This window comes from Rana temporaria, chromosome 6, assembly GCF_905171775.1.
Source record: "Rana temporaria chromosome 6, aRanTem1.1, whole genome shotgun sequence".
NCBI lineage: Eukaryota > Metazoa > Chordata > Amphibia > Anura > Ranidae > Rana > Rana temporaria.
Window position 1 is genome coordinate 25,555,751 of NC_053494.1, and position 19,768 is coordinate 25,575,518.

A 19,768-nucleotide genomic window follows, 5' to 3' on the forward strand; every position below is an offset into this window, starting at 1 on the left:
GCGGAGGAGGGCGGGGCGCTGGAAGGGTGAAGGGGGGCGGTACCTGCAGGCCCAGAAGCCGAGGATTGAAGTTGGGTGAGTGGGCGCGTGCCAGTGACAGCAGAGAAGGGGAGAGACTGCAGGTGAGTGCAAGATAGGGGGTGGGGGAAGGGGAGAGAGACTGCTCTGTGCAATCCCTAATAATACTACATGACTCTATACATACACTGCTAATACCAAACACTGGGACTTCTCTATACTGTATAGAATACATGTCTGCATTACTACAATATACTCTGCATTACTACAATATACTCTGCATATATATATATTGTGGTGTTATGCACTATACATTCACTGTCCTTTTTTCTTATAATTGTGTGTGTGTGTATATAGTGTGTGTGTGTATATAGTGTGTGTGTGTGTATATATATATATATATATATATATATATATATATATATATATATGTATGTGTGTGTATATAGTGTGTGTGTGTGTATATATATATATATATATATATATATAATAAATTATAATTAGTGTATATGTGCAGCGGGTGTACACACACAGCTGTATGTAAATATCTATGTATATAACTTTGATATATATATATATAATGTATATATTATAATTAATATATGTAGATAATTACCTACAGCTTAGTGTGTGTGTGTGTGTGTGTGTGTGTGTGTGTGTACACACACGCTCGCAAAAATTAGTACACCCTTCACATTTTTGTAAATATTTTATAATGTGACAACACTGAAGAAATGACACTTTGCTACAATGTTGTGTAGTGAGTGTACAGCTTGTATAACAGCGTACATTTGCTGTCCCATCAAAATTACTCAACACACAGCCATTAATGTCCAAACCACTGGCAACAATAGTTGGTACCCCCCCCCCCTCTTAAGTAAAAATGTCCAAATTGGGTCCAATTAGCCATTTTCTCTCCCAGGTGTCATGTGACTTGTTAGTGTTACAAGGTCTCAGGTGTGAATGGGGAGCAGGTGTATTAAAGGGATTGTAAACCCTTGTGTGTTTTTTTTTTTTTTTACCTTTTTGTTTTTTTTACTGGATTTGATTGATGGCAGTGGGAGCCAATGGCTGCGCTGCTATCAGTCTATCAAATCAGGACACCAGCTAGAGCTGGTGTGCTTGTTCCCGGCTTGAGGATAACAGCAATCAAGTGAGTAAAATGGGGGGGGCGGTACTACAGGTTTTCACCTTAAAGTGATACTGAGCCCTGGTTCACACTGGGCTGCGGGAGTGAAGCCATGCGAGTTCAGCTGAACTCGCACGATTTCACTCCCGCCGGCAGTCCCGATTTCGGCCGAGATTTAAGAGACATCTGTGCAGGTGAAATCGCAAAAAATCGCAAATAGTAGTACAAGAACTACTTTTTGAAATCGGTGCAGCGCCGCAGATGCGGCGTCGCACCGATTAGGACGGCGCCATTGCCGACAATTGGCGGCATTTGAGATGCGATTTCACATGTGAAATCGCATCTCAAATCGAATGAAATCGCACCCAGTGTGAACCTGGGCTAAAAGTAATTTTTTATTTATTTTTTGTCTTCGTTTATAACAAACATGTCATACTTGCCTCCACTGTGCAGTTCGTTTTGCAAAGAGTGGCCCCAGTCCACCTGTTCTGGGGTCCCACGGCGGCTCCTCCCTGCATTAAATAACCCCCTCTGGGAAACTCTCTCCGGAGGGGGTTACCTTGCAGGCACGCTCCTAAGTCATACATTCAGCGTCCATAGACACCGAGTGTTTTTAACTCTGCCCTACCCCACCAGCGCTCCCATCATTGGATTGGATTGACAGCAGTGGGAGCCAATGGCTGTGCTGCTATCAATCTATCCAATCAAAGCCAGGACTCCATGGACGGCGGGGACATGCCCATGGAAATTCAGGGCTCAGGTAAGTAAAACTGGGGGGGGGGCCGGACACTGCAAGGTGTTTTTTCAACTTGATGCATTAAGGTGAAAAAAAAACAAATCTTTACAACCCCTTTAATGCATTAAGGTGAAAAACCATGAGTGTTTACAACCCCTTTAAATTTGGTGTTATCGCTCTCACTCTCTCATACTGGTCACTGGAAGTTCATCATGGCACCTCATGCCAAAGGGCTCTTAGGATCTGAAAAATAGAATTGTTGCTCTACATAAAGATGGCCTAGGCCAGGGATATGCAATTAGCGGACCTCCAGCTGTTGCAAAACTACAAGTCCCATCATGCCTCTGCCTGTGGGTTTCATGCTTGTGGCTGTCAGTCTTGCTATGCCTCATGGGACTTGTAGTTCTGCAACAGCTGGACGTCCGCTAATTGCATATCCTTGGCCTAGGCTATAAGAAGATCGCCAAGACACTGAAACTGAGCTGCAGCATGGTGGCCAAGACCATACAGCGGTTTAACAGGACAGGTTCCACTCAGAACAGGCCTCTCCATGATCATCCAGAGAAGTTGAGTGCACGTGCTCAGCGTCATATCCAGAGGTTTGGGAAATAGACGTATAAGTGCTGCCAGCATTGCGGCAGAGGTTGAAGGGGTCATCCTGTCGGTGCTCAGACCATACGCCGCACACTGCATCAGATTGGTCCTCATGGCTGTCGTCCCAGAAGAAGCCTTTTCTAAAGATGATGCACAGGAAAAGACTGCAAACAGTTTGCTGAATACAAGCAGACTAAGGACATGGATTACTGGAACCATGTCCTGTGGTCTGATGAGACCAATGATAAACTTATTTGGTTCAGATGGTGTCAGGCGTGAGTGGCGGCAACCAGGTGAGGAGTAAAAAGACAAGTGTCTTGCCTACAGTCAAGCATGGTGGTGGGAGTGTCATGGTCTGGGGGCTGCATGCATATTGCCAGCACTGGAGAGCTACAGATCATTGAGGGAACCATGAATGCCAACATGTACTGTGACATACTGAAGCAGAGCATGATCCCCTCCCTTCAGAGACTGGGCCGCAGGGGAGTATTCCAACATAACGACCCCAAACACACCTCCAAGATGACCACTGCCTTGCTGAGGGTAAAGGTGATGGACTGGCCAAGCATGTCACCAGACCTAAACCCTATTAAGCATCTGTGGGGCATCCTCAAATGGAAGGTGGAGGAGCACAAGGGGGTGGATTCAAGAAGCAATTGCGCCTGTGTAACCATAGGTTACACAGCGCAATTGCTTACTTGCCCCAGCGTAACGAGTGCTCCTGATTCAGGAACCTCGTTACGCCGACTGCAGCCTAAGATCTGTGCGGCATAAGGCTCTTATGCCCGCATATCTTAGGCTGCATTCTTGCGATGGCCGCTAGGTGGCGTTCCCGTTGTGCTCAGCGTATAGTATGCAAATTGCATACTAACACCGATTCACAATGTTGCGCGAGCCCTGCGTACGCAATTTACGTCGTTTCCGTACGGCGTTTTTTGCGTAAGGCTGCCCCTGCTATTAGCAGGGGCAGCCAATGTTGCGTATACCCGTCGTTCCCGCGTCGCGAAATTTGAATTTTACGTACTTTGCTTAAGTGATTCGTGAATGGCGCTGGACGCCATTCATGTTCACTTTGAAGCAAATGACGTCCTTGCGATGTCATTTGCCGCAATGCACGTCGGGAAAGTTTCCCGACGGAGCATGCGCTCTACGATCGGCGCGGGAACGCGCCTAATTTAAATGAGGCCCGCCCCCTACGGGATCATTTAAATTGCGCGCGCTTGCGCCGGGCATTTTGCCGGCGCGCCCGCGCATTTTACGGAGCTTCTGCTCCGTGAATCAAGGGAAGCGGAGCAAATTTGCGGGGGCGCAGGGCAAAAACGTTGCCCTGCGCCTCCGTAAATAATGCGCAATTCTACCTGAATCCGGGCCAAGGTCTCTAACATTCACCAGCTCTGTGATGTCATCATGGAGGAGTGGAAGAGGACTCCAGGGGCAACCTGTGAAGCTCTGAACTCCATGCCCAAGAGGCAGTTCTGGAAAATAATGGAGACCACACAAAATATTGACGCTTTGGACCCAATTTGGACATTTTCACTTAGGGGTGTACTCACTTTTGTTGCCAGCGGTTTATATATTAATGGCTGTGTGTTGAGTTATTTTGAGGGGACAGCAGATTTACACTGTTATACAAGCTGTACACTCACTACACAACATTGTAGCAAAGTTTTTATTTCTTCAGTGTTGTCACATGAGTGAGTGAAAAACTTATATAGTGCTACACATGCAAACTGAATCGCCTCTGGGCGCTTGTTTGGGCACTTCTCCCTTGAGCTCAGAAGAGGTGGGTTTTGATCTTTCTTCTAAAGGCCATACTGGTAAAAGATATACTGGTAATAAAACATTTACAGAAATGTGAGGGGTGTACTCACTTTTGTGAGATGCTGTATATCTTCCGTGGACAGCTAGATGCCGACTCCGTGTTTGAAATTGTATCGTTCCCAACATTGTTTCTAATGATCTGGATTTATTACATTTACAAAGTTGCATTAACACTTTAACACTTAAAATGAAGAGGAGTAGCCCCCATGCTAGAATAGTAAATGTGACTGTGGCAGCGATAATGTATTATCTGCATTTTGGATACTGGTTTTTAGCCAGGATCATAACAAGAATTACAAGAGATCTCCACTCAAACTTGGTGATTGTGAAGTCCTTGTTTTTTCCCCCCATAAAAATATGTTGATTTGCACAGAGCAGCCCTGATCCTCCTCTTCTCGGGTCCATCTTTGCTACTCCTGGCCCCTCCCTCCTGTGTGGGGGGGGGACTTGTATTTGGGTATAGCATTTCACGCCCATGCAGCTGTCGGTTAAAGTAACGCAGTGCCGTATCGTAAAAAAATGGCCGGATCATTTGCAGAATATCAGTCTGTCACTGATGTTTTCCCTGGAGAGAAGTGGCTTCTTTGCTGCCCTTCTTGACACCAGATTATCCTCCAAAAGTCCTCACTGTGCATGCAGCTGTACTCTCACCTGCCTGCTGCCAATCCTGAGCAAGCTCTGCACTGGTGGTCCCCCGGTCCCGCAGCTGAATCAACTGTCCTGGTGTCTGCTGGACCTTCCTGGGCACCCTGGAACCTTCACAAATGTAGTGGAATTTTTTTTATTTTCTAGCACTTTTTGGAATGTGTCAACCAGTGTACTGTTATGGACTCTGTATCTGCAGAGCAGAAGCTGGTATATACTGCATCTGTAAAAAAAAAATCTCGAATTCTTGAAATGTGTACAATAGGATTGTTAATGTCTTGGAAGCATTTACATATGCATGGAATAGAACCTTGGTTTCCAAACTGCTGCCCTTGGCCCGGATGCAGCCCTTTGCTTGCCTTTTATCTGGCCCTTGGGCACGATTCCTTCCACTGATACAAGACTAGTGGTGCAACGGATCGTCATTGATTCGTGATCCGAACGGGTCAACCTGTTAGGATCGGCACACCACGTGATCCTCGTATTGAGCTCCTAGGAAAGGCCGTGGCTTCGGCCTAGCTCCGGAGCGGCGGCCATCTTGGTACACCCAGCGGCAGCCTAGGTGAGCTCCCCTAGAGCGCGTGCTGACGTCATCACCTGCCTGCTGGTAAGAGCAGACAATCTTCCTATACAGTGGGGCTATAGACTGGGGGGGAAGACGTGGACATTACAGTGGGGGGGAGATGTGGACATTACAGTGGGGGGGGGGGGGGGGAGATGTGGATATTGGTAATGTCCACATCTCCCCCACTGTAATGTCCTCTTACAGTGGGGGGAGATGCGGATATTACAGTGGGGACTATATATGGTGGTCCGAAAAATTATCCGATCCGTGACTCTGATCTGAGGAACGATCCGAACAGTGAGTTTTTTGATCCATTGCACCCCTATACAAGACACTAGTCCCCTCACGGACTTCAACAATGGGGCACCATTTGTCCCACTGACACCAAATGTAATTTTTACTCCAACTGATGCCAAGAAAAATGTTTCTCCTGCTGGCCACAGTCCGGCCCTCCTAAAGGCTTAAAGTGGTTGTAAACCCTTTTAAACCACTTTAACCTACAGGTAAGCCTTGATTTAAGGCTTACCTATAGGTGATTGAAATATCTCCTAAAACTACAAGGTTTAGGAGATCTTTTCAATTTCCCCGAACGACGGCTTCTACTGTGCATGCGCTGTCTTGAAAGGGCACGCCGTGCCATTTCAAGCTGGGGTCATGCCGTGACTGGCGGCTGGCAGGAGTGATGTCACGCGACTCCGGCCAGTTTGAGACGGAGTTTGCAGGCCTGGGAGGAAGAGGGGTAAAAAATGGACGCTCACTGCCAGCGAGGAAGACAGGGACATCGCAGGCTTCTCCTGCAGGTAAGTGTCACATAATGGGCCATTATGCTTTACTTTTGCAGGGAAACGGAGGTTCACCCTAAAAACATGTATATACCATTACATTCAGCATACTTTCAACATGTACAGTACGCTGTTTTTTTTTTTTTGCTGTACATACCGCATTGTTCTTTTCCACCTGGCTTCCGGGTTCACTCCCGTGGGTGTAGGCATTCCTCTGCAGCAGCGCAATGTCACCTGGGACTTGGCCCACATGATTGACGTGCTTCCTCCTGGTGGATAAGGCGCATCACGAGTTCCGAAAATAGCCGAACTGGGAGCCGGCTCTTTACGGCGCCTGCCCAGTCAGCTCTACACGGCTCCTAGTCTGTGCGCAGGCGCCGTATAGAGCCGACTCCCAGTTCGGCTATTTTTGGAACTTGTGACGCACCTTATCCGCCGGGGGGGAAGCACGTCAATCATGTGGGCTAAGTCACAGGTGACATTGCGCCGCTGCATAGGAATGCCTACTCCCGCGGGAGTGAGAACCCGGAAGCCGGGTGGAAAAGAACAATATGTACAGCGGAAAAACCCCCAGCATACTGTACATGTCGGAAGTATGCTGAATGTAATGGTATATACATGTTTTTAGGGTGAACCTCCGCTTTAAGAACAATAAACTGGTCTTTTGGAAAGTTTGGAGATCTCTGGCATAGCGGGATGCTGAAAGTGTGTCTAAACTTCAGTGAAGTTTGATAACTTTATATTCCATGTGTACTAACCTAACCATGCTTTGTTTCCACACAGGGCCCCTTGTCACTCCAATCATGGCACGCCAAATGGGCAAAGACCCGGGCCTGAAGGAGAAGGTGAAGATGTTTCTGGGGTTTGGGCCCCCGCGTCCCAAATCCAAAAATTCAGACAGGCAGCCAGAGTATATTATTACTGCTGAACTGCTGAAAGTACGTGGTCTGTTGCTATGGCTGGGTATCGTGTATAATCTATTATGGCCAATCTCAACCAGGATTCCTCCAGAGGTTGCTTGGGGTTCCTTGAGCTGGGGATGATTGACCTTCAATCTGATGGTGCTGGGGCCAACACCAATTTGAAGAGCAGGGGCATGGCTCCAATATCCTTTTCATCTGTCTATAAAGGTGGTATTCTGATCACCACTGTAAGGGCTGTATTCTTCCCAATGACCACCAATGTAAGGTGCATTTTGCCTCCTGACTAGGGTTGTCCCGATACCACTCTTTTAGGACCGAGTACAAGTACTGATACTTTTTTTTCATGTACTCGCGATACCGATTACCGATACTTTTTTTTAAATGCAGCCTTGTGTCCCTAGATGAAGCCGTGTCCCTAGATGAAGCCGTGTCCCTAGATGAAGCCGTGTCCCTAGATGAAGCCGTGTCCCTAGATGAAGCCGTGTCCCTAGATGAAGCCGTGTCCCTAGATGAAGCCGTGTCCCTAGATGAAGCCGTGTCCCTAGATGAAGCCGTGTCCCTAGATGAAGCCGTGTCCCTAGATGAAGCCGTGTCCCTAGATGAAGCCGTGTCCCTAGATGAAGCCGTGTCCCTAGATGAAGCCGTGTCCCTAGATGAAGCCGTGTCCCTAGATGAAGCCGTGTGTCCCTAGATGAAGCCGTGTGTCCCTAGATGAAGCCGTGTGTCCCTAGATGCAGCCTTGTGTCCCTAGATGCAGCCTTGTGTCCCTAGATGCAGCCTTGTGTCCCTAGATGCAGCCTTGTGTCCCTAGATGCAGCCTTGTGTCCCTAGATGCAGCCTTGTGTCCCTAGATGCAGCCTTGTGTCCCTAGATGCAGCCATGTCCCTAGGTGCAGCCTTGTGTCCCCTAATAGAAAGCCAAGTCACCCCCCCCCCCCCCCCGCCGCTGCCAAAATCTAGTTAATTTGCGCTGGGGGAACACAACAGCTTTCATTTGAATAGCTGTGTGTTCCCCGCCGCGCCTCTCATGTATAGACACTCCCCCTTGCCCGGGCACCTTGATAGAGAGATCACCTGTCCAATCCTTGGACGGGTGATCTGTCTTTCAAAGTGCCCGGGCAAGGGGGAGTGTCTAATGAGAGGCGCGGCGGGGAACACACAGCTATTCAAATGAAAGCTGTTGTGTTCCCCCAGCGCAAATTAACTAGATGTCGGCAGCGGGGGGGGGACTTGGCTTTGTCTTAGGGGACTAGGCGGCGGCAGCACTCCTCTCCTCCATACGAGGACTGCTCAGTCTGCTCTGCTCCGCTCTCCGCCCCCTTTCTACCCGCACTCCACCCCCTCTCCACCAGCTCTCGGCAAGAAAATAAAAAAAAAGTATCGGGTCAGGCATCGGGAGCATTTGCGCGAGTACAAGTACTCGTGCAAATGCTCAGTATCGTTACCGATACTTGTATCGGTATCGGGACAACCCTACTTCTGAACCTCGATTAATTTTTTAGCAAGGGTTCCCCTAGACCCGAAAAGTATTTCTAGGGTTCCTCTGGAGTAAAAAGGTTGAGAAAGGCTAATCTAATTGCTTTCTCTATTTTAAGGATTATTTAAAACTAAAATGCCTCTTCCTGACCGTCCTCTAGGACCTGAGCCCCGAGAGTGCCCTCAGTGTAAGGCTACGTGCAATGAATCATGTCTGTGAACTGGCAAAAACAAAGAAGTTTGAGGATGTAAGTATGATGTTTTATAAGAGTGTGTAAAAAGTAACACAGCTATTGTGGCAGAGAAAAAGGAAAGTGTGCATGTCTGCCATAGCAAGTGTAATACTGTTTAATAAAGCGCACGATAAAAACTTTTTACAAGTTGCATTCACATTTGAAAGCACATATACAGGCATGAAGTACACATGTTCCCCTCTGCCAGATGGTCACTGCAAGAAGTATCGATAAACGAGAGACCCCCAACCCAAAGCCTCATGGCAGCTCACCAGCCGCCCGACAACACCTCCGGCGTGAACTCCGAATTGTGCATGGGCCTGGGCAAGCCGGTACCACACTGATGTGACCTGCAGCACAGGGAGAGATGGAGACCAGAATGTCAGCCCGTAGGGTCGCTATGATGACACGTTTCGGAGGCATGGCCTTCTTTATCAAGTCACTTCCATACCTCCAGTATATGGCTTTTTATTGGGAGTTGTCACCTCCCATCTTAAAGAGGTCGTATCAGGGGAGGAACAGTAAATGGGGGCTAATGGCAACCTTATCTCTACTGAATTCCTTAATGGCTGGCCTTAGTCTCTCAAATCTCCTGTGCAATTGGTGTCCCTATTAATCTGTTGCAATTGTCATTGTGTTTTTCCTTAATCTGTGCTTCCCTGTCCCATCCACACTTGTGAGAACTCTCCAAATGGAGTTAACTTCTTTACATAAAAGGTCAATTGTGCCTTCCCTTTTAAGGGATTATATCAATTCTTGCTGGCACAATCCTCTAGGGCTGGGGTGTCGATCTCCATTTCATTGTGCGCCGCATCAACATTACGGTTGTCCTCAAAAGGGCCGGTTGTATCTGTAAGATTAGATGTCCAGCGCATCCCCTCCCCTTACATTAGATGTCAAGAGCCACCCCACAATCAGAAGTTGAGTCTCCCACTCTCCCTTAGATCACAGTGCACCTCCCTTTCCTTATGCTGCTGCTGCTGGGAAGAAGCTGGATGCATGGCTTGAAAGTAGGGGACTGACCAGAGGAGGGCTGGAGCTCTCCTGCAGCTTCAGGAGAGGTGCGAGGGACATGAAATAGCATGGAGGGCCAGATTCGGCCCATGGGCCTTGTGTTTGACACCTGTGCTCTAGGGTGTATAGCTCATATATCCTATTCATAGGGAATGAAAGTCGCCATAGTATAAAACCTTTTACTTTTTATCCAGTTTTAATATAATAATGTCACACAGGTATTTTGCCTTACTGATGTAAAAATGCCGGCTCCACCACTTGCTCGGTGCGGACACGAGCGTCCCTGGGGAAAATTACGAAAGGAGAATTGTGCAGACATCCTATGCATTGTTACTTTGGTCCAACCTGGACTAATGGAACTATGTATAAAATAGCCATACTTAGAACGTCTATTTTACTGTATTAGAATTTTCTTGTACATATGTTAACGGTTTTGTTTTACTGACCAGCATGCTGTTGAAGCGATCTGGCTGGCGGTGGAAGACCTGTTGCAGCCAGAGCAGCCAGCTGAGGCCAGACTTGATGTTCTGAATTTGTTGAAGAGTCTCATCGTTGGACAGGTAGGTCTTCTTTCTCATGTGCAATATTTTTATTTGGATAGAAAGACAGTACACTCTTATCATGACGTAGGTGCTAAAATCTTCCAGAAGGTACGAGATGAGCAAAAACAAGAACATTCAAGAAATGTGAACTCGGAAACAAGCACGCAAGGTGTATTCTAAAAAAGTGGTCCCCAGACTTTCTGGGAGAGATGAGCCTGTGAGCTCCAACGTGTACTACTAGCGACTGTAGGATAAACTATAAAAAAATCTGCACTGTGGGACAATGGGAAGGTCTAAAGCCTCGTACACACGATCTGATTTCTATCGGACAAATCCGTGGAATTTTGTGCAAAGGGCGTTGCCCGTGAACGGCATACAGACGGCATAACTATGTGTTTTTTCAGCTCTTTAGCGTCACCCTTTGGGCAACTTCTGCTAATGTTGTCTTATGGTTGGCATTGGTTCGGAGAATGCGTGTTTGTACTTTGGATTTTCTTCTGTACACATGATCGGATAATACGACGGCCCACATTTGTTGTCGGAAAATTTGAAAGCATGCGATGTTAGTGTGGTGATTCCCCCCCCCCCCCCCCCACGGAGCTACTGTATTCCCACATGGGCCAAAGTCACCCGGTTCCTGAAAAACCAAATGTTTTCAAATGATTTTCGGCCCAAGTGAAAAATGCCGCATTCAAATCAATCGTACGATAATCGAATCATTAGTATAGACCAGTGATGGTGAACCTTGGCACCCCAGATGTTTTGGAACTACATTTCCCATGATGCTCTTGCACTCTGCAGTGTAGTTGAGCATCATGGGAAATGTAGTTCCAAAAAATCTGGGGTACCAAGGTTCACCATCACTGGTACAGAGCTTTCGAGAGCTGATCAGGACAGTTCATCCGATATTATTCTATCGGACATGCACGGAATTTTTTTCCGTACGATTTTCGTTTCACCAGTACAGCTGTCGTTCGAAAACACATGACATCACTTCCAATTTTTTTTATTCTGTCGTATGAGAATTTTCCTGACTTTAGTAACCTCATCGGATTCGGCGTGAGATTTAGAATGCAAAAAACTGGACGATCATTCGTCCGATAATCTCATCGTGTGTACAGGGCATTACTCTCCTCTCATTGAAGTTCCCTGTGCTGGCAGAGCTTGGTAATGGCCACACCCCTCATCACACAGACTAGCAGTGCAGATAGGGGGAGGAGTTGTCAGGTTAAAGCAGAGGTCAACCCTAAAAAAAATGCTACAAAAATTTGAAAAAAAAAAAAATATATATATTTTTTTTATACTTGCCAGAAGTGACTGTTACTAGGCAGATCGTCCTAACCACTTCCTGGTCTGCGATGGTCTTCTTGCTTCTCCTCGCGCTGCCTCCTGGGAAATGGAAAGCAGTGTCTTCTGGGACCTTGTGTGTGTCCCAGGTGACATCCGCCCATTTACATTGCGCCGCGCGACTCGCGCATGCGTAGTGGGGAACCGGGAAGTGAAGCCGCAACGCTTCACTTCCTGATTCCTTCACTGAGGATGGCGTTGGGGCAGCCGAGACCCGAGCGATTGCTCGGCTTCGGCCGAGGACATCACGGGCACCCAGGACAGGTAAGTGTCCTTAAGTCAGCAGCTACCATGTTTGTAGCTGCTGACTTTAAAAAAAAAAAGAAAAAATGTAAACGCCGGACCTCCGCTTTAATCCTGTTAGAATGCACTGGTGCAAACTCTGGTACCTTTTGAACGGCACCATCATATCTGGATATCCTACACAAATGCTAAACAAAGGTAAAATTAGAGGTTGTTGGTATAAAGCAGGGATATGCAATTAGCGGACCTCCAGCTGTTGCAAAACTACAAGTCCCATCATGCCTCTGCCTCTGCGTGTCATGCTCGTGGCTGTCTTGCTATGCCTCGTGAGATTTGTAGTTCTGCAACAGCTGGAGGTCCACTAATTGCATATCACTGGTATAAAGTTTATATGACTGCACATCTATTACTATCTTTTAGTTGAGCTTTAACTGTTACCCACCTGTCAATCTCTTCCAATGAATCTTCCTTGCACATAAATCCCAAAACATTGAAGAATTGATGTACATTGTCCTTGTGTGGTGATGAAGAAATTCTGTAATCCAACAATATGACATTCTGTAGGGTGAAAGGCTGGGATTTCTTCGTGCCCATTTTTTCCGGGTTATAAAGGATTACCCCACCAATGAGGACCTCGAGCAGAGACTGGAGGTCTTCAAAGCTCTTACCGATAATGGCCGAGACATCGCCTATCTGGAGGAGGAGCTGGGTAAGTCGAGTCTGCCTTTCTAACAGACCTAGCATGGAAAAGGTGAACTCCAGGAAGATATGGAAAAATCAATACATTTACTTAAATATTTAAAAATGTATTTTTACATTGATCCACTGTACCTTTTTATCATCTTATAACCCCCCCCCCCCTGTGCAGACTTGCTGAGACTGGGTGGGGCAGTAGCAGCTAATGGGAGCAGAAAGCAGACCTCCTCAGTATTTTTCCAATCCAACACTGTCCAGTCACAGGCAGAGAGGTGATCTAGCGGAGTGGCTTAAAGTGGAGGTTCACCCAAAAACTCAATTTTTAACATTAGATTGAGGCTCATTTTGTGAAGGGGAATCGGGTGTTTTTTTAAAAATCGAAGCAGTACTTACCGTTTTAGAGATAGATCTTCTCCGCCGCTTCCGGGTATGGGCTGCGGGACTGGGCGTTCCTATTTGATTGACAGGCTTCCGACGGTCGCATACGGCGCATCACGATTTTCCGAAAGTAGCCGAACGTCTGTGCGCAGGCGCCATATAGAGCCGCACCGACGTTCGGCTTCTTTCGGCTACTCGTGACGCGATGTATGCGACCGTCGGAAGCCTGTCAATCAAATAGGAACGCCCAGTCCCGCAGCCCATACCCGGAAGCGGTGGAGAAGATCGCTCTCTAAAACGGTAAGTACGGCTTCGATTTAAAAAAAACACCTGATTCCCCTTCACAAAATGAGCCTCAATCTAATGTTAAAAATTGTTTTTCGGGTGAACTCCCGCTTTAACTTCAGTAGAGATGACGGGTCACTAGGCTTGCTGTGAAAGGGCTCTTTCACACGTGCGGCCCATTCAGGTCCACCTGCCAGTTTGTTTTTTTTAGGCGGACCTGAACGGGCGCTCCATGCTCCTCTATGGAGCCGCGGATGTCAGCGGTGACATGCCCGATAACATCCGACCCGCTCCGATCCTACTTACCTACTTTTCCATCTGTCTATCGGATCGGGTGAACACGGACAGACGGTCCGTGTTCATCCGATCCCCCCCCCATAGGGGAGAGCGGAGAAAAGACAGGGTGGTCCCTGCAGTGTGTGGGGACCGCCCTGTCATCCGCCGGCTCAGCGGGGATCAACGGAGCGATCCCTGCTGAGCAAGCAGAGGTTCACGGGGCGGATCATTTCTCATCCGCCCCGTGTGAAAGGGGCCTAAATCTCAGGATTATATGGATAGAAATATGAACCATTTGATTCTATTAGAAGTGTGTACAGGTGTTCTGTTGTACGTTCAACAATATCGCAGCTTCATTCCAAGAGGGGCACCATTCCACATGAATATTTACACTCTCCACTACTGGCAGAGCAGGACACATTATTGGGACATTATATGTGCAAAAGAGGTATCCCTTACGTTGTATTGTGTGGTTCCCCCCCCCCCCCCCCCCTTTTTTAAAGGCCTACAAAAAAAATCACATATATGACCAATACAATAGTACTAAATGTGTTGAGACCAACATGTTTTGTGCAGGATTCACTTCCTCAGGATCCACACTTTCTATGTACAACGGGTATAATATTTTATAGGATTAAACAATACATAAACAACATGCATAAGGAATATACAGAAAAGGTATAGGTGTGGAAGCAAAATGTGTCGGTCTCTCAACATGCCGAGTACTATTGTATTGGTCATATACATGAATTTTGGATTTTTTTTTTTTTTTCATGTATAAGAATGGTGTAATAAAGTACCACTTTGATTTTAAATGTTTTGGATTCCTCTGTGGCGCATATAAAGATCCAGTAATTTTTCCTGCCCTGTCATAGATAGGGACTGTAAAGGTTCCTTTGTCTACTCTAAACGATTTCATTTAAAGAGGAACTGCAGTCTGCTCACGTGATTTGTAATAAAAACATCTTTGCCAATCTGAGGCTTCACTCCAACCACTGCATATTTTATATATACTATTAAACTGTACTTGCCAAATATGTGCAGAAATCGCCCTCCACAGAGTCTGGCTGCAGCCATTTTAGCTAAAACTGCTGCCTGTTAACTTCCTGGATTTACACAGGCACACTCCAGCTCTGCTGCTCTCATTGGGCATCTTATGACTCATCTCCCCCCCCCCTTCCTTCCTTGCAAACTCGCAAAAGGGAGAGAGCGCTGTGCATGATGTCATTATCCCTAAGGACACCCTGTCTTGGCGTCTCTATGGGATTTCTTTTTTTCTTATGCACATGTTCAGGCTACGGCGGTGACCTCCATACTGGAGGAGTGACTATTTATAGGTTTGTGGGAATAGTATCACAATTTGTTAATAAGGAGGTGCTCACCTTTTTGTGGTATTCATATGCATGATGTCATAAGCCTAGACTTTTTCAAACAAAGCAAAATATAGTGTAGTGCAGGGAAATGCAATTAGCGGACCTCCAGCTGTTGCAAAACTACAAGTCCCATCATGCCTCTGCCTCTGGGTATCATGCTTGTGGCTGTCAGTCTTGCTATGCCTCATGGGACTTGTAGTTCTGCAACAGCTGGAGGTCCGCTAATTGCATATCCCTGGTGTAGTGCAATCAAATACCAGTCCAAATATAACAAAATTCCACTGTTGTGGACCTTTCAGTGACAGTTCATAAATTTCCGGTAACTTCAGTGACCACCACCTTTAGCTGGAATGCTTGCTCACCTCCTAAAGTTGACCCCACTACAGAGTCACACTCGCTGTGCTTGTTTCGTGCCTCACCTGCCGAGTCCTACCTCTACACCTGCAGCAAAGAGCTTTGAACATGTCGTATGTTTGCAGAGAGACTGCTGCTTCCCCATAGCGGGCAACAGCTTGCTGGCAGGGGACCAATTTTTTTTCTTTTTTCCACCCAGGCTGTGGCTGCTTTGTAAAGAATTGCAAAACCATTATTTTGGTGCAGCTGAGAATTATGTAATTAAACTGTTTCATTAGGCTTTAAGGGCCAGATTCAGAAAGAATTGCGGCGGCGTAACGTATCGTAGATACGTTGCACCGCCGCAAGTTTTCATTGCAAGTGCCTGATTCACAAAGCACTTGCGATGAAAACTACGCCGGCGGCCTCCGGCGCAAGGCGGGGTAATTTGAATGGGCGTGTGCCATTTAAATTAGGCGCGCTCCCTCGCCGGACTTACTGCGCATGCTCCGTTTCTTAACTCCCGCCGTGACGTCATTTTTTCGAACGGCGACGAGCGTAGCGCAATTCCCTATTCCCGGGTGGCTTACGCAAACGACGTTATTTTTTAAATTTCGACGCGGGAACGACAGCCATACTTTAGACAGCAATACGTTTGCTGACTAAAGTTAGGGCACCTAAAACAACGACTAACTTTGCGACGGGAAACTAGACTAGCGGCGACGTAGCGAACGCGAAAATCCGTCGTGAATCGCCGTAACTACTAATTTGCATACCCGACGCTGGTTTACGACGCAAACTCCCCCCAGCGGCGGCCGCGGTACTGCATCCTAAGATCCGACAGTGTAAAACAATTACACCTGTCGGATCTTCTGGATATCTATGCGTAACTTATTCTATGAATCAGTCGCATAGATAGAAACAGAGATACGACGGAGTATCAGGAGAAACGCCGTCGTATCTCTTTGGTGAATCTGGCCCGAAGATTCTGGCTCCTAATCCGTCATCCTCCCACCATTGTGCTTTTTTGTTTTTCTTGCAGCGGCGTTTGTCCTGCAGTGGATGGAGGTGGGCCTGTCCCCGGATTTCCTGCTGGTTCTGGTGAATCTGGTGAAGTTTCATAGCTGTTACCTGGAACGTTACATTGCTCCTATGGTGCAGTAAGTCCTCTTGTGTATCCCTGGCTCTGCAGGTTGTAGCACAGCGTAGATTGCATCCATAATGTAATGTTTTTTTATTTTTTTTCACAGAATGATTTGTCTGCTTTGTAATCGGACTACATCTTCCTATGACATCGAGGTTAGTTTTATTTATTTTTTCCTTGCTGATCAGGGAACACCGTAGCCCTCTTGGGGTGTTGGCTCTACCCTCATGAGGATCAGGGCGGCACAGTGGCTAAATTGGCATTTATCTTTGTAGCACTAGTTCAAATATAGTCAGGGCATTCTCTGCATGAAAATTTGCATGTTCTCCCTGCGATTGCGTTTTTTTTTTTTTTTTTTTTTCTTTGAGTTGCTCCAGTTTCCTCCCACACTCCAGAGACCAGCTGGTGGGTTAATTGACTCGTCGTTGAAATTGTCCCTAGTACAGGGTTTGACAAATTTGCTTGGAATCTAGGAGCCAGCTAAAAAAAGGTAGGAGCCAGAAAACGCACCCCGTCCCGACGAGCTTGCGCGCAGAAGCGAACACATACGTGAGCAGCGCCCGCATATGTAAACGGTGTTCAAACCACACATGTAAGGTATCGCCGCGATTGGTAGAGCGAGAGCAATAATTCTAGCCCTAGTCCTCCTCTGTAACTCAAAACATGCCTATGAAGATTTTAAAGGGTAAAAGTTTGTCGGCATTCCACGAGCGGACGCAATTTTGAAGCGTGACATGTTGGGTATGAATTTATTCGGCGTAACATTATCTTTCATAATATTAAAAAAAATGGGGATAACTTTACTGTCTTATTTTTAAATTAAAAAGTGTAATTTGTTCCCAAAAAAGTGCGCTTGTAAGACCGCTGCGCAAATATGGCGTGACAGAAAGTATTGCAACGATCGCCATTTTATTCTCTAGGGTGTTGGGATAAAAAAAATATATAATGTTTGGGGGTTCTAATTAGAGGGAAGAAGATGGCAGTGAAAAATAGTGAACAATTACATTAGAATTGCTGTTTAACTTGTAATGCTTAACTTGTAATACCAACGGCCACCACCAGATGGCGCCAGCTCACACATCTAGTGGTAATAACTTGTAATACCAACGGCTCACCACCAGATGGCGCCAGCTCAAAAAAAAAAACCTTCCAAGCCTAGTCGACCTGGCGCCCGGGATTTGTCGAGCCCTGCCCTAGTATGTGTGCATGTGTTATCACATTCTGCATGCAAGTCCCAATCTGAGCAAGTGGAAAGAAGGTAGGAGTTGGGACTTCTGCGCCCCTTTAGATATTGCGCCCAGGGCCACCCCCTCTGCTACGCCACTGCTGCCAAAAGAAAGCTCTATTTGTGGAGAAAAAAAAAGAAATACCGGTACATTTTTATTTGTGTACAGCGTCGCAAGACTGCAATTGTCAGCTAAAGTAACACTGTGTGGTAAAAAAAAAAAAATGGCCTGGTCGTAAAGGCACGTAAACCTTCTGGGGCTGCAGTGGTTAAGCATGTAGCTTTTCTGGTAGGCACAAGATAACTGTATGACGGTATGAATTTCAGGGTAAAAATGTGGAGCGCTACTTTGGCACTGAAGAGCTTATCTGATGTGTTTGTATTTGTAGGTGTCTTTAATGGTCCTGGACGCCGTGGTGTGTTATAACTGTCTGCCATCGGAAAGCATCCCAACATTTGTCATCACACTGTGCCGAACTATTAACGTCAAAGAGCTGTGTGAGCCCTGCTGGAAGGTGATTATCGATGCTAGGCCCTTATGTAAGGGCTTGTGTATATGGCCATTGTTTTTGCTGCATATTTCAAAAGACAGGCGGTGACAGTCTCTGTGCTGCGCGCGTCAATGATTTAAAAGACTCTCCTTCTCTTCAGAGTGTTCTGTGATAGGCGGAACACAAATCTTCCCAGCAGCGAATCTGTTCTGTGTTCCTCCTATCACAGATGCCTTCTCATCCTCGGACGAGATGAGAAAACATCCGTGATAGGCGGAACACAGAACCAAGGCGCTGCTGGGAAAATTTGTGTTCTGCCTATCACAGAACACTCTGAAGAGAAGGCGCGGCTTTCAAATCATTGACACGCGCAGCACGGAGACTGTCACCGCCTGTCTATTCACACAAAAAAGTGAGTGATTGCACGGTCTGTTTGGGGTGATGGCACAGTGAGGGGCAGGTGATGGCACAGTGAGGGGTAAGTGATGGCACAGTGAGGAATGTAATGTAATGGCACAGTGAGATTTGAAAAAGCCTGTTTCTGTCAGCGGTTCTGGCTCCCCCTCAGCTTCCAGAAAGACTAGTAAGAAGGGGGTAGTCTTATACAGTGAGTATATCCCAAAACCAACATTTTTCCTAGAAAATTAGGGGGTCGTCTTATACGCCGGAAAATACGAATATATATATATATATATATTTATATATTTTGCTTGTAAAATGTATAACTTCCCTGATAGGGGTAGGAAACATACCAAAAAGGGAGGAACCAGATGGCGGCACGGAGGAAGGAAATAAACCAACCCCCTACTTACGCTTTGCACTGGGTGTGCAGGTGGCGCTGTGCTGGTGGTGATCATCATGCACCTTTCTCAGGAGCTGAGGGGGCAAGGGGACCGGACGCCAAAACACATATTCCCCCAATGGGATGGTAACCCCCATGCCCCCCCCCGGCTGACACCGCTGATGATGCCGAGAGATGACCATGAAGGTGTCTATATAAAAAAAAAAAAGAGAAATAATGTGCTAGAGTGTGGGATCGAGGAAGGTAAATTGGAATGTAGGCTCATAGCAATGAGCACAGTGATGGCGAAGTGAATGAGTGAAATGACAATGTATTTGCCATGATAATAAAATGTGGATAAAATAACTGTATGGGATGAGGAAGTGTTTGGTAGGGGACCCATCTGTGTAGTGTAGCAAATACGTGGGGAATGAATGGTAAAAGGGTATAAATGAAAGTTCGGAATCTGCGTTTTTTACCTGGTTTGCATTGAACTTCAGGTCCTGTTGGGCTTTGCCTGCAACCCAAACCACCTCTTGTCAAATGCTGCGTCTTGCATTTGAACGCATATGTTTGGCAGTACAAGGCTCTAGTGGAAAAGGCCAACTGTCTACATGACATATTCTGCACACAACATATTGCACTGTGCAGAAGTAATGGTCTTACATCAGTTGTGTGTATGTCATCAGTCCCTATGGAGCTCCTATTGTGTATTGTCT

General features: G+C 46.7%; 1 protein-coding gene across 6 annotated transcripts in view; it reads left to right on the plus strand.

The window, feature by feature from the left end:
• The first annotated feature begins 25 nt into the window (after positions 1-25).
• The window catches only part of TSC2 (TSC complex subunit 2), a 93,482-nt gene continuing 73,739 nt past the window's right edge, over positions 26-19,768 (plus strand). For all 6 annotated transcript variants that reach the window (XM_040356484.1, XM_040356481.1, XM_040356483.1 and 3 more), the window contains exons 1-8: positions 26-122; positions 7,074-7,228; positions 8,850-8,936; positions 10,385-10,495; positions 12,632-12,776; positions 16,451-16,568; positions 16,659-16,707; positions 18,167-18,292. In XM_040356484.1, the coding sequence (XP_040212418.1) occupies positions 7,094-7,228; positions 8,850-8,936; positions 10,385-10,495; positions 12,632-12,776; positions 16,451-16,568; positions 16,659-16,707; positions 18,167-18,292 (771 nt within the window). In that variant the 5' untranslated portion in view covers positions 26-122; positions 7,074-7,093. The remainder of the gene's footprint in view (positions 123-7,073; positions 7,229-8,849; positions 8,937-10,384; positions 10,496-12,631; positions 12,777-16,450; positions 16,569-16,658; positions 16,708-18,166; positions 18,293-19,768) is intronic.